Consider the following 24163-nt stretch of genomic DNA (forward strand, 5'->3'; position numbering starts at 1 on the left):
CTGTTCAAACACAGTCACTTTATTGTCTCTAAAAACGTTTTTAACGCTATTTTAAACGTGTCAGTTGAGCGTTGAGTAGTTACCCTGAAATTAAAGCTGGTATTTTGCACTAACCTCAAAGTCATCTTGTAAACAATGTGCTGGTGTACAGAGCCAAACATCTGCTTCAATGTCCAGTTACATTGCGCTGAAGATGCAATTTTGTGGTCTTATCAAAAACACTAACAAAATCCTAAATTAGTAAATTAGTGTCTCCCTGCCTTCTCAACCTCTCTCTGTCTCTCTCTCTCTGTCTCTCTCTCTCTCTCTCTCTCTCTCTCTCTCTCTCTCTCTCTCACACTTCTCACTCTTCCTCCCTCTCCATCCTTCTATCTCCTCCTCAGGTTCCCAGTCTTTTAGGTGACCCCTCCCGGTTGCTTCTCCATAAAGTTCTAGGTCTGCGGGTTCCAGCTCCAGTGCCCTTGGGGAAAGGTCTGCTTGGAGACTCTCCCACGGGTAGGTGCTCCAGGCTGGGCGTGCGTAGGCAGCTCGGTCCCCTCCCCACACTGCACCTGTACTGCACAGGTCTGTACCGCTGCTTCAGAGAGGTGCATTTGCAATGCAAATCAGCTGCTCTTTCAATCAGTGTTTCTCCTTTTGTCATATTATTCAGTATGTGTATTTGTGTGCGTGCATACGTACATGCACGATTAAGTAGATGACACCTTTGAAATGTATGTGCGTGTGGTCATTACCATTTCAGTCTCTGCGTTGTCCACCAAAACAAGATCTGAAAGATCTCATTCTATTCACTACGCATTTGATTTTTTTTTTATAAAAAATATATGTGTAAAATGTCGTGCCCAAGAAACCTTTGTGACTATTGTGAAGTAACCCACTCTCCACATCTTCGCTCCTGGTCCTCAGAGCTAGTCCAGGACTCTACAGCGGTCACATCCCAGGCCACAGGCTCCGTTGCGGGGGTGACCTCTTACACTCCAGGCCGTGTTCAGACAAGCTCCCATACTGAGCCGAATGGCAGCCCAGCCGCCCCCACAGCCCCAGAGAAACAGCCTGCACCTCCAGGAACCACAGGGGGCTCTGCTAGCTCTCAAGCCCAGCTGCAGAGCTTTCTTCCTGGGTTACCTAAAGCTGGCCTGGGCCCCCTGCTGGGCAGCACAGCTCACAAAGCTGCAATTAACCATCACAGTGCTACAACAGAGACTAACACTGCTGTTACGGTAAATGTAGATTTCACTTTTTTAACCCCCATTTTTCTTTCACTTGTGCGCTCTCTCTCTCTCTCTCTCTTTTTCTTTCTTTCTCATACCTTCTGCGAACACGGCACACTTGTTCCAGTGTTTGTGTTTCATTATTTGAATCACAGAGAGAACAGCAACCTCATTCTACCTGGCACACTATCATAATATCTTTCATTCTTCCATTAGAATTTTGTCGTGATCATCTTCCCCTTTCGTGTGTGTGTGTGTGTAAAGCAGAGGGAGCATTAACCCTGTCCTTATTGCTCTCTGTAAACTAGTGCAGGCCCACACTGCCTAGGGCTTAGCCTCTGACCAAACACACACACACACACACATGCCCACACAAACGGACAGCTTTCTCCATCATGCATTATAGATGGGTGTGTGTGTGTGTGGGGGGGGCGTGAGTGAGAAGGAATGGCTCCACTAAGAAAGCTTGTGTTGTAAGCAGGCCTTTGTGCAGTGTACTTTACAGGAATGCACAGTGCTGATTGGCTGGAAGAGAAGTCACTCAAAGCCACAGATTTAGGCCTCACCTCCACCACTGATGTTTGTTGTGTACAGTTGTGTTTGTTGTTATTTTTGTTTGGTTGGTTGTTTTTTTTTTTGCTTTATTTTGTTGTTACATGTCATATATTTTGATATATGATCAAAAGATATTTCTTTTGATGTATTGTGTATCTACTCATGGTGTAGTGTTAGTAATGGAAGCTTTGTCTTCTGATGTGTCCCATGGTATAGTGTTAATAATGGCTTTGTCTTCTGATGTGTCCCATGGTGTAGTGTTAGTAATGGCTTTGTCTTCTGATGTGTCCCATGGTGTAGTGTTAGTAATGGAAGCTTTGTCTTCTGATGTGTCCCATGGTATAGTGTTAATAATGGCTTTGTCTTCTGATGTGTCCCATGGTGTAGTGTTAGTAATGGCTTTGTCTTCTGATGTGTCCCATGGTGTAGTGTTAGTAATGGAAGCTTTGTCTTCTGATGTGTCCCATGGTGTAGTGTTAATAATGGCTTTGTCTTCTGATGTGTCCCATGGTGTAGTGTTAATAATGGCTTTGTCTTCTGATGTGTCCCATGGTGTAGTGTTAGTAATGGAAGCTTTGTCTTCTGATGTGTCCCATGGTGTAATGTTAGTAATGGCTTTGTCTTCTGATGTGTCCCATGGTGTAGTGTTAGTAATGGAAGCTTTGTCTTTTGCAGTCCCAGGTCAGCTGCCAGACATCTTTGCTAGGAGAGCCTCCCAAAGAGGTCAAACTGCCCTCTAACCCCTACCTGAACCTGGCCAGCGTTCTCCCTGGAGTGGTCTTACAAGGTACACACACACACACACACACACACACACACACACACACACACACACACACACACACACACACACCACACACACACACACACACACACACACACACACACACACACACACACACACACACACACACCTACACCTACACCTACACCTACACCTACACCTACACCTACCTTTTTGGGAAATGACTCCAAGCTGCTCTGTCTTGTATGGTAGTGTCCTATGTGAGACCTCTGGATATCAGAGTCTGGTGTTTATAGTTTCTTACTGTCTTGTCTCAAACGATCTCCACTGAAGGGCACATTTACTGCCAGGGTGCCAACACCTGGCAGACACAAGTGACCAAGTGTGTGTGTGTTTGTGTTTGTGTGTTTTGTTTGTGTGAGTGTGTGTGTGCACAAATGGTGGGTGGATCAGTGGGAGTGCAACATGTTTGGAAGGCTTTCTGTATGTGTATATGCACATGTGTGAGCGTGTGTGTGTATACACAAGGGTGGGTGGATCAGTAGGTGTGCAGTATGCTTTGAAGGCTTTGGTTTAATTTTGTGTGTGTGTGTGGTATTTGCACATACATGCATGGGTGTGTGTGGGAGTGAGCGAATAGGGGTGTGTGTGTGTGTGTGTGTGTGTGTGTGTGTGTGTGTGTGTGTGTGTGTGTGTGTGTGTGTGTGTGCGCGCGCAAATGGTGAGTGGATCAGTGGGTGTGCAACATGCTTTGAAGGCTTTGGTTTACCTCTTTGTCTGTGTGTGCGCATGTATGGGTGCGTTTGGGGGTGGGTGGATGGCTGTGTGTGTGTGTGTGTGTGTGTGTGTGTGTGTGTGTGTGTGTGTGTGGGTGTGTGTGTGTGTGTGTCCTGCAGCTTCAAGTGGCAGTAACAGCAAGGTCCCAGCGGGCCAGGCGGGCCAGGCGGGGCAGCCCGTCCCTGGCAGCTACGGCACTGGCCTGCCTCCCACTCCCCTTCCCAGCAGCCAGTACAGCACAGACAGCACAACCCCTGACTACAGCCAGCACTACCAGCAGTACTCGCAGGTAACCTGCTCCAGTCTACACACAGCAGTTTACTCATGTCCGACATCCTTCAGTGTAAGATTCGTTTTCATTTTCACTTCTTTCATCTGCCCATAGTCTAGCGAAGTGTATGTTTGGGTTACAGTAATGATATTTATACCGCACTGTTCTCAACCCACGCTTCATTCCCTAAACACCAAACACCAAACCCATTAGCTGTCATAAAATGGTGGGACCAAAATAAAACCGTGAATCCCTAAATCCCTAAGCAGCCACTGTTCTCTTCAGATGCTGTGTTTGCAAGTTTGTGTGTAGATTTGAGCATGTAGTGGTTCTTGGGCATGGCAATATACACACAAAACCACTGTATTAGGTCTAGCTGCTTTATGTCTTATACCTCATAGGTGCATTTAATGAGTACCCTCCCAGCCTGTAGTGCCAGACTGATTCACTCAGCCACACTCCACACTAGCCACTCCAGGCCATCACCGCTGGGCCCCTGATGACAGCAGCCCTGCTGGACAGATGTTCAGCTTGGTGGTGGAGAATCAGTATTAGCATAGCATTAGCTCAGCACTGCAGTATCACAGTATTAGCACAGCATCAGCAAAGCATTAGCACAACATTAACACAGTATAAGCACAGCACCAGCAAAGCATTAGCACAGCTTTAGCACAGCATTAGCAAAGCATTAGCACAACATTAACACAGTATAAGCACAGCACCAGCAAAGCATTATCAAAGGATTAGCAAAGCATTAGCACAACATTAGCACAGTATGAGCACTACACCAGCAAAGCACCATCAAGCTGCCACCAACCCTCTGCCGTTAGCCAGGGAGTCCAGCCACAGTCACATGCGTCACGTGAGTGTCTGTAATGGCTGCATTTGGCCTTCCTGTAGGGGCAACACCTTTACTGATTATTGGCACGTGCTGAGGAAATGCGTTCGAACGCTGCACATGTGCCCCAGGTCAGCTCTTACCTCCCAAAACCAGTCCTGGAACCACGACCCAGAATGCACTGCATGGCCTGACCTCTGACCTCAGCAGCGCTGCTGCCACCCCACCCCTGACTTCCACTCATCATTCCAGTGATGGAGTCTCAGTCTCTCTCTCTCTCTCTCTCTCTCTCTCTCTCTCACTCTCTCGTGTGTGTGTGTGTGTGTGTGTGTGTGTGTGTGTGTGTGTGTGTGTGTGTGTGTGTGTGTGTGTGTGTGTGTGTGTGTGTGTGTGTGTGTTGATTTTTTGTGTTTGGGTGATCTACTCCCTGTCCATCATGCTGTGATGAGAAGATACATGTCACCCAGCTGATGTGCTGAGTTCAGTTTGTTAAGATTAAATTGTCACCAACACCTTATTTTTAAATTACATTTGGCATATTTGGTATTTTCTCTTTCTCTTTCTCTCCCTCTCTCGCATGGTAAAATAACTGGGGCCAAATTATGAATCACACAGTTAAATTATTAAATACTTGTGTGTGTGTGTGTGTGTGTGTGTGTGTGTGTGTGTGTGTGTGTGTGTGTGTGAGAGAGAGAGAGAGAGAGAGAGAGAGAGCATCTAGTCATCCAAGAAGCTATAAGGCCTGATTACAGTTGTTTATCCTTTCTGAGTTTTGAATAGATTATCTGTATCTCCAGAGTTATCAGACTTCCAAGTTGTATAATTTTGTAATTTTCAGCATCATTCTCTCACATACACACACACACACACACACGCACACACACATGCACACCCACACACCCAACACACTCCAATACAGACTCGCACACTTATTAACCAGGAGATTCAGAATATAATAAAAGCATTATCTGGGATTATCTGGTTTGAATGTCAGTTTCTTTCATATCTTTCTGAGGACAAAACCATAACATGTTACATGACATCCACTAAAAAAATAAAAGTCCTTCCATGAGAGGATCAGCAGTCTCAGAAAAATGCTGCTTGAAGACATTGCTTTGTTGTCCTAGTCATCAGGTGTTACTAGTTACGGATAGAGCGGAAAAATAAAAAACATACCACAATGTAGCTCTCGAGAGGAGATTACTGCAAGTGCATGACTGAGAAGGCGAGAAGTTGGGGGGGGGGGGGGGGGGGGGGGGGGCTTGGCTGGGAGTAGTTTGTCCCATCTGGTCCCTCCCTCCCCCGCACTGTACAGCTTGAGCGAATCGAGACAGCAAGCTTTCACGCTGGAGGGAGAAGGAGAGGGGGGGTGGGGGAGCGCGCAAACCACCCCGGTATGTCAAGAGAATGGTGAAAGCAAGGGGAAACAGAGTATGCTGACTGAATCGTGGAGAGCTGAGAATAAAGAGTGAATGGAAGCAGGTGTGTAAAGGGTCTGGGGCCAGAGAACCAGGGAGAAGCAGTGGGGGGGCAGGGGTTCTCAGAGGGCAGGATTGCACGCCCACATCATGAGCCTGGGGGGGTGAGGGCTGAGGGGGTGGGAGAGCTACGACTGCTGCTGTAAGCATGATGGCTGCGGTTGGTGTTTGTCGTAGGAGGCCATGCAGCAGTGGTATCAACATTACCAAAGTCAGAGCTACAGTAACACAAGCCAGGAGAACACAGCAGCCAGCGAGTTCAGCAAGGATCAGCCTCAGGTGAGGGAAAGAGTGCGCACACACACACACACACACACACACACACACACACACACACACACACACACAGTGCTCAGCTCCATGTTTCATTCCCTGCTGCGTGGGTCTAAACCTCTCTCTCCCTCTCTCTCTCCATCCCTCCTTCTCTGTCCTTCAGGCTGTGGTCACATCCTCATATGGAGACTACACATCCTATATGCAGGCTGTCAGTCAGTACTATTCTCAGACCCAGATGAGCCAAGCCTACCAGCAGCGAGACCTCAGCAAGGTAGCGCTCACACACACACACACACCCACACAAATGCATGCCCACACACCCACCACGCAAACACACACTGATCAAATGAGCACTTTGCACCTACTGTAAGTTCAGCACATACCCACCGCTGGCTGGAGCATGTCGTTGTGAAATGTTATTTTGGTCAAATAGGAAAAATACGAAAATGACAAACTCAGTCCTCAAGGTCCACATGCAGACCAGAGTCCAGCACACCAGACCAGAGTCCAGCACACCAGAGCAGAGTCCAGCACAGCACAGCAGAGAACTCGATTGCCTTTTGCTCTTCTTTCCCCTTGAGGTACATAGAAGAGTTTGAGTAGTTTTTTTTATTCAAAATAATAAAAACTGAATCAAAATGGAGCACGCTATAACAAGAATCGTCCAATATGTCGCAAGAATATCACTTCACCTTGCCTCGAATTCTCACAAAACATTATCAGTGATCATAGACAGATCTCTACTGAAAAGATGGTTGAGCCTGACCAGTGTGTGCAAGAAACACTGCCATCCTTAAACTGACCCCACTCCACCACCAGCACCTGGGAATCTGAGACCACTTCTCAGATTGTTCAGTGTCTTAGAACTTTAGTGGTAAATGACTCTCCAAATTCAAGCAGGAAAAGCTGCACTAAGAGGTGTAATAATTTCATATTCATCCTATAAAAAGAAAAAAGAGGCCAAACATGAAACAGAACTAGAACATAGAATAAAACAACTTGAAACATTACATGCAAACAACCCTCCAGATGAATTTGAAAAAGAAATAAGAACATACAAATTACAATTAAATGAAATTATTAATAAGGAAACACAGTTTAAAATCCAACAACTCCATCAAGAACAGTTTCACCATAATAACAAATCGGGTAAATATCTAGCTAATATAATCAAACAAAATAAAGAAAGATTTACAATAACCTCCATAAAAGACTCAACAGGAAGGCCAACCCAATCTCCAGAACATATAAACAATATCTTCAGAACCTTTTATACAAATTTATATTCATCAACAAAAGAAAACAAACAAGAACATATACACTCCTTTCTAGACAATATCTACTTGCCACACCTTAACCAAGCACAAATGAATTCACTTGAAATACCAATATCAGAAAAAAAACTTTTTAACATCCCTCTTGAACATGCCCAATAATAAGTCACCCGGGCCAGATGGCTTCCCTGCTGAGTTCTATAAACATTTTTGGACCATACTCAACCCTTTATTTCAGAGATTAGTCTTAGAAATAAAACAATGCTCAATAATCCCGGACCACATGAACAGTGCTTCAATTTGACTCATTCTGAAACCGAATAAAGACCCAACTCTACCATCTAGCTACCGACCTATATCTCTCCTAAATGTCGATCTTAAAGTTATTACAAAAACCCTCGTACACAGACTTGACAAAATTATCCCATCCATAATTCACCCTGATCAAACCGGATTCATAAAAGACAGACACTCATCAAATAATACACTTACAAATAATACACAATAATAGACTTATCAATCTAATTGACCATTCAATACAACAACAACTAGAAACAATCATCGTCAGCTCAGATGCCGAAAAAGCGTTTGACAAAGTAAATTGGTCCTTCCTCATATTCACTTTACAGAAATTTGGATTTGGAGAATTATTCATTGACTGGGTTAAAATTCTTTAAACTTTACCAACAGCCACTGTAACTACTAATGGATTAATATCACAAAGATTCACACTAAACAGGGGGTGTAGACAAGGATGCCCACTCTCTCCATATCTATTCACTATCTTTATAGAACCACTTGCAGCAGCCATACGGCAAAATAATTCAATAATCAGTATCCAAACATACAATACTCATCATAAAATAACTCTGTATGCAGATGACATTTTACTATTTTTACAGAAGCCCCACAGCTCACTCAATGAAACTATCCACCTCATAGAAAACTTTTCTAATATATCTGACTACTCAATCAATTGGCAAAAATCATCCATTCTTCCAATATGCAATAATAGCTGGGATATGACAACTAACCCACCCCCAATCCCCGTCTGCACATCTCATATCACTTATCTGGGAGTTATTTACTCTCAATTACACCCCACTACTTAGAACCATAAAAGATCATCTCCATCGATGGATGAATCTTCCATTATCTCTTACTGGTCCAATAGCTACAGTTAAAATGTTTATCCTTCCCAAGGTCAATTACCTTTTTTTCCCTGATACCCGCTCACCCGACAACCTCCTGGTTTAATTCACTCGATTCAATAATCATCGATTAAATTTTATTGGAAAAATAAACCACCAAGAATCAAACTAAACACATTTCAACAACCAAAAATACAAGGTGTAGTTAACGCTCCAAATTTTTACCAATACTTTCTTTCCAACCAATTGCAATTTATATTTAAATGGATTCACCCGCACCAATCAGGCAATATTCTCCTAGACTCGGAACAAGCCCACAGTCGCAATATTCCACTTTCAGATCTTCCATTCCTCAGCCAATCAGTTAAATCACTACCTTGTTTGAAGTATTTAACAATATCATCTGCACTGTCAGCTTGGTGGAAATCCCATAAAATTACTAAGACTCCCTTATCCCCATCTAAACTAACCCCTGTTTGGAACAACCCTGACATTTTAAGCAATAACACCATAGTCCAATTTAGCTGTTTAATCCAGGGGTATGGCATCGAGAGTAATCAATTCCTTCAATATTTACAAGTTAAATCAGCCTTACAAGCAGGGTACAACAAAATAAATATAAACATAAATCATCCACCTTTAATTTCTACATTAATTAACCTAAAATTATACATATATTATCTAAAATATACAAAACAATTTCCAAATCTGATAACTCTACATTCCCACATCCAAATGGGAAGTGGACCTATTGATCACTCCCGATGCCGACTTCTGGACCCAGATATGCAAAAATATTTACAGTATGTCTAATAACTCAAACTTACAATTATTACAATTCAAAATCCTTTACAGAATATACTATACTAATGCGAAATTATCAAAAATGGGATTCACTTCTAACATCTGTACTAATTGCTCTCAAAAAACCCCGGACACATACATTCACACTTTCTGGTATTGTACACCCATTCAAGAGTTCTGGGAAAAAATCATAAAATCCCTATCAGTCATCTTTGATTCCCACATCCCACTATCCCCTTCCCTCTGCTTACTTAATGACGTATCCAACACTATCCTATCCAATCTCAATAGCACTAATACAAAAATACTTCTTATATCTTTAACCATCGCCAAGAAAACAATCCTCATGAACTGGAAAACAAGACATAAAACCGACATCTCACTCTGGAAAAATCTTCTTCTGGACTATATTACTCTTGATAATACACCTACTTCTAATACACACACAGATACAGAATCTCTCTCCATATGGGTTTCAATATTAACTTTTTAACATTGTTACCTTGGCCTATGAGCCTCCCACCCCCCCCTTATACAAATACAATATATGTATACATACACAAACATACTAAAGATCATATATATACCCCACAGCACCTGCATACACACATTAACACAAACAAACACAAATATTTAACTTGTATATCTGCATATATCTCACCTCACCACACCTATACACACCCAAACACTTACAATCACACATTCATGGACAAACACAGAAACTGCAATATTTAAAACACCCCCCTCCCCCCTTTTCTCCCCTTCTTTTCTCCTTTGTATTATTTTACATTTACATTTATATTTACATTTACGGCATTTAGCAGACGCTCTTATCCAGATCGACTTACAAAGTGTTTTACCCCTTGGTCATACGTTCGCCCCCCCCCCCCAAGAAAAAAGTATTGTTATTGTCTTGTTATTATATGTGCTTTTGTAAATATAAATGAAAAATTTATTTTAAAAAAATAATAATAAAATAAATAACTATGGTGGCCTGCAATAAAACTAAAGCTTTTTTAAAGTATAAAAATGTAGTATATTATTTTACAATAAAACAGGTATATTATATAATAATATAAATGTAAAAGAAATACATATAAATGTAAAGGTATCAGTAACTTATAATTAACTCGATAAAATAAGAATATAAATGATATATATTATATAAATAATAACAGGATAAAGATTATTATTATTATTATTATTATTATTATTATTATTATTATTATATAGTGAGGTGTTGTGCATTATTCAGTCTCTCAGGCATTGACATATCTCATATTTTGCAGTGAGAGATGCTGTGCTTCCCTATCTGAGTATAATTTGTAATGTTTTAGACTGAGAATTAGGGATTAGACTCCCATTTTACTGTGAAATGTTACCAAATCTTGAGTTGTTGGTGGTGGAGGAGAAAGTGCTGCTCTGTCTGGACCTCATCACTTTAACATTGACCACACTGTCTGCCTCTGTGGCCAAACTGAACACGCAAACTGTACCTTTTCAGGGTCTTGGTCAGGGTGGTGTAGAGATATTTCACTCATTTGTATTCTCTATTTAGGGTCTGTTTGGTCTGTGGTTTGTTGTCATTGTTAACTGAACATTGGTCAGCGATACTAGACTGAGGATGTTTTGTGTTAGGGGTCAGTAGGTTAGTTAGTCTCAGTACCAACTGACAGAGGGGACTGGGTTTAGGGGTCCATTGGTTAGTCTCAGTACTAGGGATGCACGATATGACTATATAAAATCGTGAATGGCGATGACGAGTGGAGAATCGCAGGCGATCTACCAAATTAGAGAAATCGTATAGATCGCCTTTGCCAATCAGCGCAATGACGTTTTTATGCTGGTTCCCACCGATGCATCAGACGTAGGGCGTAGGACTGACCAATCACAGCGATTGTTGTGTTTGTAAAAACTAAAAACTGCGTGGACAACGAACGACGGCTGAAAGCCAAACCGAGGAGCTGGTAAAGAAGAGGAAATCCACCTCTGTAATCTGAAATTGATTTGGATTTTCTTCCACTGACCAAGACCAACCTACAGCGATATGTAAAGTGTGCAAAGAACACGTGAAAGCGTCCGATGCCAGTACAACAAATGTATTCAATCACTTGAGGCATAGACATCCCAATGTGTTTAAAATGGAGACAAATTAAGTATTATATCGCGATCGATTCTTTGTGTTGACTTGTAACCCCCGAGGTGGCCCAACTCAAAAGTAGCCCAAAGAACCGCACCCTGCGACCCCAGAATTTTTACCTGCGGCTGGATTTTCAAACAATCCCAATTTGGCGTGAAAACCGCAAACCTGGCAACTATGGAAACAAGTGAAGACAATAACGACATGGGCGTGGCAGATGTGGGGAAACCGTAGAAACACACAACAAGGCAGGCTCAAGGAGCAGGGAACAACAGACACGAGGAACAGGGAAACCGGAGTGACAACTAGGAGAGGGGGGCGTAGCCCTACGTGACACAGTGTCACGTGTGTTGTTTACATTTTTTGTTTACAATGTTTGCACATGGAAAATTGCAATATCATTCATTTAAATCTGCTTAAAAAGAAAGCTTTGTAGCCCCAATTTTTTTTTTGTTTTTTTTTTGGATGGAAGATCGTGATAAAAAATCGAAATCGTGATTTTATGAAAAAAATTGTAATACTATTTTTTTCCCATATCGCCCACCCCTACTCAGTACCAACTGGCAGAGGGGACTGGGTTTAGGGGTCAATTGGTTAGTTAGTCTCAGTACCAACTGACAGAGGGGACTGGGTTTAGGGGTCAGTAGGTTAGTTAGTCTCAGTAACAACTGACAAAGGGGACTGGGTTTAGGGGTCAGTAGGTTAGTTAGTCTTAGTACCAACTGGCAGAGGGGACTGGGATTAGGAGTCAGTAGGTTAGTTAGTCTCAGTACCAACTGACAGAGGCGACTGGGTTTAGGGGTCAGTAGGTTAGTTAGTCTCAGTACCAACTGACAGAGGGGACTGGGTTTAGGGGTCAGTAGGTTAGTTAGTCTCAGTACCAACTGACAGAGGCGACTGGGTTTAGGGGTCAGTAGGTTAGTTAGTCTCAGTACCAACTGACAGAGGGGACTGGGTTTAGGGGTCAGTAGGTTAGTTAGTCTCAGTACCAACTGACAGAGGGGACTGGGTTTAGGGGTCAGTAGGTTAGTTAGTCTCAGTACCAACTGGCAGAGGGGACTGGGAATCGGAGTCAGTAGGTTAGTTAGTCTTAGTACCAACTGACTGAGGGGACTGGGTTTAGGAGTAGGTTGGTTAGTTAGTCTCAGTACCAACTGACAGAGGGGACTGGGTTTAGGGGTCAGTAGGTTAGTTAGTCTCAGTACCAACTGACAGAGGGGACTGGGTTTAGGTGTCAGTAGGTTAGTTAGTCTCAGTACCAACTGACAGAGGGGACTGGGTTTAGGGGTCAGTAGGTTAGTTAGTCTCAGTACCAACTGACAGAGGGGACTGGGTTTAGGGGTCAGTAGGTTAGTTAGTCTCAGTACCAACTGGCAGAGGGGACTGGGAATCAGAGTCAGTAGGTTAGTTAGTCTCAGTACCAACTGACAGAGGGGACTGGGTTTAGGGGTCGGTCGGTTAGTTAGTCTCAGTACCAACTGACAGAGGGGACTGGGTTTAGGGGTCAGTAGGTTAGTTAGTCTCAGTACCAACTGGCAGAGGGGACTGGGAATCTGAGTCAGTAGGTTAGTTAGTCTTAGTACCAACTGACCGAGGGGACTGGGTTTAGGGGTCGGTTGGTTAGTTAGTCTCAGTACCAACTGACAGAGGGGACTGGGTTTAGGGGTCAGTAGGTTAGTTAGTCTCAGTACCAACTGACAGAGGGGACTGGGTTTAGGGGTCAGTAGGTTAGTTAGTCTCAGTACCAACTGGCAGAGGGGACTGGGAATCTGAGTCAGTAGGTTAGTTAGTCTCAGTACCAACTGACAGGGGACTGGGTTTAGGGGTCCATTGGTTAGTCTCAGTACTAGGGATGCACGATATGACTATATAAAATCGTGAATGGCGATGACGAGTGGAGAATCGCAGGCGATCTACCAAATTAGAGAAATCGTATAGATCGCCTTTGCCAATCAGCGCAATGACGTTTTTATGCTGGTTCCCACCGATGCATCAGACGTAGGGCGTAGGACTGACCAATCACAGCGATTGTTGTGTTTGTAAAAACTAAAAACTGCGTGGACAACGAACGACGGCTGAAAGCCAAACCGAGGAGCTGGTAAAGAAGAGGAAATCCACCTCTGTAATCTGAAATTGATTTGGATTTTCTTCCACTGACCAAGACCAACCTACAGCGATATGTAAAGTGTGCAAAGAACACGTGAAAGCGTCCGATGCCAGTACAACAAATGTATTCAATCACTTGAGGCATAGACATCCCAATGTGTTTAAAATGGAGACAAATTAAGTATTATATCGCGATCGATTCTTTGTGTTGACTTGTAACCCCCGAGGTGGCCCAACTCAAAAGTAGCCCAAAGAACCGCACCCTGCGACCCCAGAATTTTTACCTGCGGCTGGATTTTCAAACAATCCCAATTTGGCGTGAAAACCGCAAACCTGGCAACTATGGAAACAAGTGAAGACAATAACGACATGGGCGTGGCAGATGTGGGGAAACCGTAGAAACACACAACAAGGCAGGCTCAAGGAGCAGGGAACAACAGACACGAGGAACAGGGAAACCGGAGTGACAACTAGGAGAGGGGGGCGTAGCCCTACGTGACACAGTGTCACGTGTGTTGTTTACATTTTTTGTTTACAATGTTTGCACATGGAAAATTGCAATATCATTCATTTAAATCTGCTTAAAAAGAAAGCTTTGTAGCCCCAATTTTTTTTTTGTTTTTTTTTTGGATGGAAGATCGTGATAAAAAATCGAAATCGTGATTTTATGAAAAAAATTGTAATACTATTTTTTTCCCATATCGCCCACCCCTACTCAGTACCAACTGGCAGAGGGGACTGGGTTTAGGGGTCAATTGGTTAGTTAGTCTCAGTACCAACTGACAGAGGGGACTGGGTTTAGGGGTCAGTAGGTTAGTTAGTCTCAGTAACAACTGACAAAGGGGACTGGGTTTAGGGGTCAGTAGGTTAGTTAGTCTTAGTACCAACTGGCAGAGGGGACTGGGATTAGGAGTCAGTAGGTTAGTTAGTCTCAGTACCAACTGACAGAGGCGACTGGGTTTAGGGGTCAGTAGGTTAGTTAGTCTCAGTACCAACTGACAGAGGGGACTGGGTTTAGGGGTCAGTAGGTTAGTTAGTCTCAGTACCAACTGACAGAGGCGACTGGGTTTAGGGGTCAGTAGGTTAGTTAGTCTCAGTACCAACTGACAGAGGGGACTGGGTTTAGGGGTCAGTAGGTTAGTTAGTCTCAGTACCAACTGACAGAGGGGACTGGGTTTAGGGGTCAGTAGGTTAGTTAGTCTCAGTACCAACTGGCAGAGGGGACTGGGAATCGGAGTCAGTAGGTTAGTTAGTCTTAGTACCAACTGACTGAGGGGACTGGGTTTAGGAGTAGGTTGGTTAGTTAGTCTCAGTACCAACTGACAGAGGGGACTGGGTTTAGGGGTCAGTAGGTTAGTTAGTCTCAGTACCAACTGACAGAGGGGACTGGGTTTAGGTGTCAGTAGGTTAGTTAGTCTCAGTACCAACTGACAGAGGGGACTGGGTTTAGGGGTCAGTAGGTTAGTTAGTCTCAGTACCAACTGACAGAGGGGACTGGGTTTAGGGGTCAGTAGGTTAGTTAGTCTCAGTACCAACTGGCAGAGGGGACTGGGAATCAGAGTCAGTAGGTTAGTTAGTCTCAGTACCAACTGACAGAGGGGACTGGGTTTAGGGGTCGGTCGGTTAGTTAGTCTCAGTACCAACTGACAGAGGGGACTGGGTTTAGGGGTCAGTAGGTTAGTTAGTCTCAGTACCAACTGGCAGAGGGGACTGGGAATCTGAGTCAGTAGGTTAGTTAGTCTTAGTACCAACTGACCGAGGGGACTGGGTTTAGGGGTCGGTTGGTTAGTTAGTCTCAGTACCAACTGACAGAGGGGACTGGGTTTAGGGGTCAGTAGGTTAGTTAGTCTCAGTACCAACTGACAGAGGGGACTGGGTTTAGGGGTCAGTAGGTTAGTTAGTCTCAGTACCAACTGGCAGAGGGGACTGGGAATCTGAGTCAGTAGGTTAGTTAGTCTCAGTACCAACTGACAGGGGACTGGGTTTAGGGGTCGGTTGGTTAGTTAGTCTTAGTACCAACTGACAGAGGGGACTGAGTTTAGGGGTCGGTTGGTTAGTTAGTCTCAGTACAAACAGTAATTTGCAGGGTTCCTTTTATCTCTCTAATTGTGGAATTCTCTCTAGGAGAGTCTAAATTTGGCAGTGGTCTGATAAAGGTAACTGGTCCCACACTGGTCCCCCCTGATGGAGGGGTCCATTTCGGTAATGGCATACTCGACTACACAGTGAAGAGTGCTGAACCTGCCTCATTAAGCTTGGACAGATGTAGGCAATGACATAACTGCAACAGTGTCGGGGGTTCCTGCATCATGGTGCTGTGGGGGTCAAGGATACGGAGACCTTAAATATATGACATTTATTAATCTTCAGCAATAATATTAGCTTACGACCCAGTCCTGCCATTAAAATGTCCACATAGCAACACATTAGACCTTGACATCAGTACTTTGTGTGTGGAGGTTGTGGAAGAACTCTTCGTTCTTCAGGAGGTGTATATGCTGCATATAGAAGATCACTGTATCAACAATTCCTCTTTAAATTTTAGATACATACGGGTGTTAGGCTCTCATTGTACCAGATTATGGCGCCACCTGAGTATTCCCTGATGGACAGTGAGCATCTGACTGACACCATGTTACTGTAAGGACAATAATGTCCTGATTGTGGGTCATTTTAAGAAATTCCGAGCTTAAGCTTTTTGCTCTGAGAAGGGATGAATAAAGACCTTGGATATTGCAGGAAACTGAAAAACATCTCACAGGCTCCAGTTTGCTCTTTTAAAAGAGTAAGGTAAGTATAAAAAGAAATGTAAAATGATGCAATTGTGATGTTGAGTATAAAATGAAGACATGAACACATAATTCCAACATTTTATTATCCAATGTGCTAAAAGATTTGATTTATAAAAATGTATAAAATGTATTTATGCAGATGTAGACATATTTATAAAATCAATCACCAAAAAAATGACCTTCAGTAAACATTAGTGTGTTGAAGCTGTTTGTCCCAGTATTCTGCAGATAAAATGAATCAGTGGCCTTATTTCTCCAACGTTTGAGGTGTCTGGGTGAGTCAGATTCTGGTCAGTGGTGATGTGAATGTTTTGGTGTTGTGGCACAGTGTCATAATATCTTCATTGATTCTGTTGACGAGGTCAGTGGGGAAGTCTTTTCTGGGCAGCACAGTGGAGATGCTCATGACGGTGTCTGGGAACAAGCTGACACTCCCTTGTTACCCCTGTCTGAGAGTTAGCCACACTCTGTTTGAGGGCAGGTTGTTTGTGTCAGCGTGGATGACGCTGTTCTGGATATCTTGTAATATGGGCCGGCAGAGTAGTTTTAATACGCTTTCTGGGATTGGGCAGCAGAACTTTACTGTGTGCATGGGGAACATTTTTCTGTGGTACAGGTATTTACCATTGGAGGAGATAAGAACTGTAATGGTGTGGGTCTTCCTGGGGCTGCTGTTGTGAGGTCTACAGGTTGATATGCTGTATATGCCTGGTGGACCATGGCTGGCCTCTGTGGATGGTAGACCATGTCTGCTGGGCTGTGGCGGGCCTGTGGGGCAGTGATGTTGGTATTTTTTTGAGGCTGTACTACAGGGGTGCCCACAAGTTTTCAGCTTGTGAGCTACTTATAAGATGACCAAGTCAGAAAGATCTACCTATTTATTTTTTAGCAGCGTGTCTCAATTGTTGACCTAGGGGTTGGGGTGCGTGTGTCAAACCCTAGACGTCAGATTGGCTACCATGTATGTCAATCAAAATATAACCGTCAGTGCAGATGGACGATAGCCTGTCATTCGTCCACTACTGTTTTATGTCATGCGATCGACCCACACTTCCTTCGCGATCGACGTAATGGGCACCTGCTGTACTACCTCTGCTGTAGTTGGACTGATTAGTTGCTGCTAAAGAAGAATCAGGGTTCTATTTTGTTTTTTCAGTTTTTTCCATTTTATTCAAGCAGTTCACTTAGTTATTTCCTAGGATTATTTTAATTGCTTTCTTGTTTAAACTCTTTAAATTGATCTTTTAACTGTCGAATTGACTCTTGGAGTTTGTTGTCTCAATGACTCCACATCTAGTATGGAGAGTAACGGGTGCGTTGGGTCAAGAGAGTGGTACGGCCCGGATTAGGGGTGGCTGTGTGTGGCTGTACTGCTGGTGTTGCAGTGCAAGAGGATCTCCCTCTTTCGAACAGCACAATGTTTTTTTTATCAATGTGAATCGTGAAGTCTGTTTTCAGGGACTCTGGGAAGTCTCTCGGTATCTTTGGCTTTAAACTTTTTTTCTTGCAGTCCTGCTTGTAATGTTGTCAGGCCTGCTGATGGCTAGGCTGCTGAGTCACTGCTCCTCTGACTGTTTAAATGTATCCATTGTCAACTGACAATGCTAACTCTATCTTTAGCCACTTAGCGTCTGAAGTTTATTTGAGCGATGAAACGAAGAGCTCACCTCTTTTAAACCTGTTCTTGTTCCTGTTCTCTTGTCCTCTAATTTGATGTTGGCCTCTTTGAGTCCTGAATATCTTTTAGATTGTTTTGTGTTTTGTTCTGTTTGCCTAACTTTAGATTGCTGACTCTCTAATCTAATCTATTTGCTTTATTTTCATTTATGGTTAAAACAAGCTAGTGTGGTGCTTAAAAAAGATCTTAGCTTTGACTGCCGTTTGTTCTCTTTATACCCTACTATAAACTAACAACAACAAAATCATCACATAAATGTTACTGCTGATACTCTTTCCCCCCCCCTCTCTCTCTCCCCCGTCTCTCTCTCTCTCTCTCTCTCTCTCTCTCTCTCTCTCTCTCTCTCTCTCTCTCTCTCTCCCACCCCCTCTCTCTCCCCCTCTCCCTCTCTCCCCCCACCCCCCTCTCCCTCCCCCCCTCTCTCTCTCCCCCTCTCCCTCTCTCCCCCCTCTCTCTATCACTATCTCTCCCCCCTCTCTCCCCCCTCTCTCTATCACTATCTCTCTCTAGGAACTGGATGGTGGGAAGTCAGCCCTGGTGGCTCCGCTGCACGCGTCTATGAATGGCTCTGCCCAGCCCATGCTGCCCACGTACAGCGCGGTGCCAATAATGCCCGGCTTCCTCAACCCTCCCCATGCCCACACACACCCCTCCAGCCCCGTCACACATGCACCCAGCGCACACACCGTGACAGACTGGAACCAGTATTACTATGTAAGTATAGGCATGCATGCACTACGCTTTGGCAAGGCAAGCATACAATTAGTAGTCATGCCAATAAAGCCAGTCCCAAGGGGGGGGGGGGGGGGGGGGGGGTGGGGGGGGGGGGGGTGCGGGGTTTGCAGAACAAAAGCTGAAGTGGACTTCTGAAAAATTTACATCCATCTCTACAGAATTGTGAGTGTGCCTGCATCTGTGTTTTTCTTTCTCGTCCTTTGGGTTTTGTGCAAAGGCAGCCCCGTAGGAGTCTGGCATTTGCTAGTGTGAAGTGTGTATCAGATGGAGTGAGAGAAAAGAGAGAGGGAGGGAGAGAACAGAGCGCCATGCACAAGTCTGTGTGTTGTGCCGCTGTTGCAGTGAGTGCTCAGGCTCGGTAGCGTGGCGAGACGCACGGTGATGTTCTCCCAGTGGGCCGTCCTCCGAGGCTCTGGGGGCGTGGCCAGAGACAGCGACTGACGGATTTACCCAGCATTTAAAAACAAGTACAATTGAGTGAGATGTTGGAAGCATATTGGCTAAAATCTCTCTCTTCTACCTTCTCTTTCTCGCTCTCCTTTCTATCACCTCTTCCAGAGTCAGGCTCGAGGACAGAAGCGAGAATATCCCACGCTGCCTGTACAGGAAGTGACATCAGAGGGGCCATACGTTGGTCAGCATTCTCAGGGCCTCGGTGGCCAGTATGCTGACTACTTCAAAAAGAAGAGGATTTAGAGCTCATGCATACTCACACATACACATGACAAAAAACCACACCATTTTATACTATGTTGTTATGTCCAAGCTTTAAACTGTGTTAAGGGGCTTCAGCAGCCGTGGGAATTGTGTGTAGTCAGGCCTCTGTCTCTTCTTGGCTAGATTGCCGCACCAGATTTCAGAATGTGGTTCACTCGGCTCTGTGTAACGTCAGGGAGTTGGGCTTTGCAGGAGTTGACGTTTCTGTCTCCTCTTCTGCTGGTTGCCTTGGAGTTCTTCACTTCCTCCCAGGCTGCATCTGGAAGGGGACAGTGTGCTTGCGCACGGGGGTGTGAGTGCCAGCATGCGATTTGTCTTTAAGTGGTTAAGGGCTGACGAAGACAGAGCGACACTCAGAGAATCATTAACCTTTTCAATGAGAGTTTGCTTTAAAGTATTGGACATAACTGACACTTTTGGTGCGTCCTATATAATCATCTGGAACCGTGTACACAAATTGTGTAAATACATCTGCCTCACTGATTTTCATTACAAGGGCCAGACAGACAAGCACATAAACACACACGCAGACACACACAGAAGACCCTACTCTGATGTGGAGAGGTCCTCATCTATGAATGCGTGTAAGTGGACAATGTGCGCGTGTGTGCGTGTGTGTGTGCGCGCGCGTGTGTGTGTGCGTGTGTGCGCATGCTCTGTATGTAAGTCTAGGAAAGATGAGCCATCCTACTGCAGCACTCACAGTGTGTTAACTAACACACACAGCCATAGAGACAGGCCATTGCGAAGGCTCAAGGCAATAATGCAGCTGGGAGGGGGGGGGGGGGGGGGGGGGGGGTCTCCTCTCCGCTCACAGACGTGCGCCTTTTCCAGGGTGTGTGTGCCATATATGCTACACAGCTCCCCGCACACTCTAAATCCAGGGTAGATATTCTTTTTTTTTTTTTTATTCCACTCAAATAAGCTGGGAAAAAAAATGTTTCTTCAGTGCAAGTGACCTGCCATTATCTTCTACAGCAGTAGCAATAGCTGTGATACAGTGCAACGCTGCTGGATCTTAGACAGGCCAGTGTGGTCCAGGTGATTTTCTGTATACTCTGGATGCTGGTGAGATACACCCACCCATTCAATCCCCCCTGAAAGTAATAATCTGCACACAATAGTTCCCACACAAGCTTTGCTATTATACGTACTCTTCCTAATCCCTATTGGTCTATGTCGAACAGTATTCGTGTGGCATTGCTGTATCATATGCCGTATTAACACACTGAATGGGACTATGTACTTATATTTATCTTCGTTTCCTCGGCGGAAACGTTCTAATCAAAGTGTTTTTTTGTAAATTATATATTTAACTGCGTGTTGGAACAGCTCAGAGCCATAGTGCTTTTGTCTGTGTGTTTACTTGCTGGATGTGGTCCACCCATAGACCAGCAGATTGTCTTCTAAAGGCGAGGCAGAGATATGGCCGCCACTTCTCTTTGGAGGCAGGAGTTCATCTTTGTCATTGTACAGCTTGTACAGGCTTTTCCTGCTTTTCCCAGCCATTTATAATAAGGCTGTGTGTGTCTTACTTTCTACTCAGTGACTGTATCAGACTAGCTCAGCTTCTTTGCCCACTCCGAAAGCCATTCTTTTTGGTGTGTGTGGGTGTATGTACGTGCACAAGTGTGCACGTGCATGAGTGCGTGCGTGTGCACACTCGAATGCGAGTGTGAAAGGTGCAGTTCAGGCCACTGCACCATGTACATTGTAAGAGCCAGACAGATGGATAATAGTGCTACTGCCTGCCACGGTCTCATTGTTCTGTAAGGGAGCTCAGAAGACTTGGTATCTTTGACCTGAGCTGTTCTGGGGATCGGTCCTTCACAAGGGTGTACAGGCATATACTGACTTAAGATCAATAACCGACTGGGAGGGGGTGGGACCCTGCATGAGGGCCCCAGGGCCGCGTCCAGCCTGACGGACCGCGCGAGGACAGACGGACAGAGGACAGACGGCTATAGGCTTCCCCCCGGTCCAGCTCAGACTCATGGCCTCCGTCTCTCCAGTGACCTCAGGCGGGTCGGTGTCCAGCATGAGCACGGCTGATCCCACTTCAGCAGGGATTACTAAAGCACACTTTACCTCTGTCCAGCCTAGACCCAATACCTACCTGTTGCTGTACTGCTGTCTTCATGTGGCATCCACAAATGGCCCTTGTAATAGGGCACTATTGGCACTAAAGTGTTTATTTATGGTTTTATTGTCTCCCCCTCCCCCCACCCCACCCATCTTAATTACAGGGGAGTGTTTCTTTCTATTTCACTTATTAGTGAGGACATTTCTGCTGTGCCTGTTTCTCTGTCGCCATCACAATGAACTTTATGTCGATTGTAAACATTGTTCTTTTTGAAACAAAGTCAAATATGTGATATTTTATTGTACTCTTAATTCAGAGGATACACTCTCCACGCCGGAGTGTGTTCAGAGGAGAAGGTGCAGCACAGACTTTAAACCGAGAGCGACCGTTTGAACCTCTGAATGCCGTTAACGCGTCTGTAAACGTTCTGACTTGTCTCTTGAAGCTTTGCAATACTGAAGTCTTTCTTGATTACTTAGAAGTAACAGTCTAGTAAAGGGCAAACCATGCTGTTCTTCTTTTGCTTTGTAGACATTCTGCAACTTGTTTTTAATTTAAAAGTTTGTACATTTTTTTTCTCACCTGGAATTCAGATTTTGCAATATTTTATATCTAAACTATATTGATATTGCTTTCTGTGAAGAAGCTATTTTTAGGTACGGTGGAATCTAAGCGTGACCCTGCTCCTCTGTACTAGAGCAAATAAAGTCAGCTTTTCCTCTTGAGTAGGGTTGTTTCAGAGCTCCAGGCTTTTTGAGTTTTAACTGTAGTAAAGGAAAGAAGTAACTGTATTTATTTGTCTATTTATGTACATTTTCTCCTTATTGGATACAATTTGTCTTATTCTTCAGAAAAAAAATTGTTTGGGTTTTCATTTTGAGCTGAAGGAATTGTTTTACATTCCGCAATAAAGCAAAGGAGCCGTGCTGCCTGTGGCTGTGTGCTTCACTGGTGCCCCCAGGGTCCTGCTGCCCTCCGTCCCACCACCACCAGCACCACCACACACCCCCTCAGCACTCTCCATGGAGCAGAACTGACAACCCCATAGTGATACAGCCAAATCTAGTCAGCTTCCCAGATGGACCCATTGGTGTGTGGTTTGCAGAAAAAAAAATTAATCTCCATCACAGGGAAAATGCAGAAAATCACAAGTCTGTAAATCCAGCCCCAAAGAGAGATAAATACATTTTCTTGGAACAGTACATACATTCTCCAATATGATACTTTGCTTTTAATTTCTGTAGATAAAAATTATAGGCTCAGCTGTTTTTGTAGATTTGCAATGGCGTTTCAGTTTATGCAAGATTTGAGCAAGAATGCAAGATATTGTAATGTGTAGATATAATATTTTGCAATCTCTACTGTCCTCTAGTGCCTGGTGCAGGCATGTAATGTCTCTCACTCTGCAGGGACGCACCCGTGTTTCAGTCCTTCATGGCCGACAGCAGGTGGGCGGAGGAGTAACGGGAGGTGATGGTGGAGGTGCTGCCCCTCCCGCGCTGCAGCGAGTCTGCCCCCCAGGGTGGCTGTACACACGGCCCAGGCCTTACAGGCAGTCCTCCCCAGAGCTGGGCGTCCTCGCCCCGCTGGGCCCACGGCAATGCCGCTTCGAGCTGACAACGTGCTCTCGTGAACAGCAGCTGAAACCAAACGGCCAATCACCCAGACTTACGCCGCTGAACCCACTAACTTACGAGGGAGCGATCTTAAAGACAACTTATTTGACGGCAGTTCAGTCAGGTGTGTTGAAGCAGGAAAATCCAACCATTACTGGAGGCGGGCACACGTAAGCATATGTCATAACTGTCCTGTGCCACTGCCGTCCAAAAATGTGTCTGTAAAAAGTACAGATGGCGTTAGCATTTTATATCTTTATGTGGTTGTGCACGGCAAGTACTTTCAGGTTTATCTGGGAAAAACAAATTCTTAAATGAATGGCAGTTGTCTCCATAATTAGAGCGGGGCCTGCCTCTCTGCTGCCCCCCTCAGGTCAGTAGATGATCAACTCTTTCACTGGTGTGTTCACAAGCATTGTGACGGAGGGCTCACTCTGCGGTGGTAACTTGAAATACAATGTGTAAATACAAAGATGCAAGGAAACCAGTATGTGACCGTTTGGCTGAACCCAGCCGTGGAAATAGTTCTCATTCCGTTCTTCTTTCCTTCTGGATTTTGTGTAAAACTGTCCCAGTAGCCAACCAACTCTTCTGAGGCAGGAAAGGTCTGGAGCGCTGGTTCTTCATGGTTACAGGCCGTCGGTGAGCATCTGCTGAAAGCCAGCGATCAGGCCTTTGAAGTCTATCCTTTTGTCATGTGTGCTCTCCCAACACCTCCTCATCAAAGCGTACACCTGACAGAACAGAGAGAGTGGTCACATGCAGCTCGAGGAGACCACGCCTCAGACGGTAAAGCAGCAGGCCACGCCTCCAGGGCAGGCCACGCCTCCGAGGCATTATAGATATGAACGAGAACAGTTCCGTCTGAGCATGTCTACATTTCAACATCATACTGCAATAGTGTGGACGTGGGGTT

At 44.7% G+C, this 24163-nt stretch overlaps 2 protein-coding genes across 5 annotated transcripts in view; one reads left to right on the top strand and one right to left on the bottom strand.

Moving 5' to 3' along the window:
• The window catches only part of raver2 (ribonucleoprotein, PTB-binding 2), a 62853-nt gene extending 40216 nt beyond the window's left edge, over positions 1 to 22637 (top strand). For all 3 annotated transcript variants that reach the window (XM_077014939.1, XM_077014941.1, XM_077014940.1), the window contains exons 9-16: positions 384 to 495; positions 907 to 1220; positions 2442 to 2553; positions 3408 to 3577; positions 6053 to 6154; positions 6312 to 6422; positions 18607 to 18810; positions 19390 to 22637. In XM_077014939.1, coding sequence (XP_076871054.1) covers positions 384 to 495; positions 907 to 1220; positions 2442 to 2553; positions 3408 to 3577; positions 6053 to 6154; positions 6312 to 6422; positions 18607 to 18810; positions 19390 to 19527 — 1263 coding nt within the window. In that variant the 3' untranslated portion in view covers positions 19528 to 22637. The remainder of the gene's footprint in view (positions 1 to 383; positions 496 to 906; positions 1221 to 2441; positions 2554 to 3407; positions 3578 to 6052; positions 6155 to 6311; positions 6423 to 18606; positions 18811 to 19389) is intronic.
• A 148-nt stretch (positions 22638 to 22785) lies between these two features.
• jak1 (Janus kinase 1) overlaps positions 22786 to 24163 on the bottom strand; it is a 28222-nt gene continuing 26844 nt past the window's right edge. For both annotated transcript variants that reach the window (XM_077014937.1, XM_077014936.1), the window contains exon 24: positions 22786 to 23981. In XM_077014937.1, coding sequence (XP_076871052.1) covers positions 23877 to 23981 — 105 coding nt within the window. In that variant the 3' untranslated portion in view covers positions 22786 to 23876. The remainder of the gene's footprint in view (positions 23982 to 24163) is intronic.

Source organism: Brachyhypopomus gauderio, chromosome 8, assembly GCF_052324685.1.
Source record: "Brachyhypopomus gauderio isolate BG-103 chromosome 8, BGAUD_0.2, whole genome shotgun sequence".
NCBI lineage: Eukaryota > Metazoa > Chordata > Actinopteri > Gymnotiformes > Hypopomidae > Brachyhypopomus > Brachyhypopomus gauderio.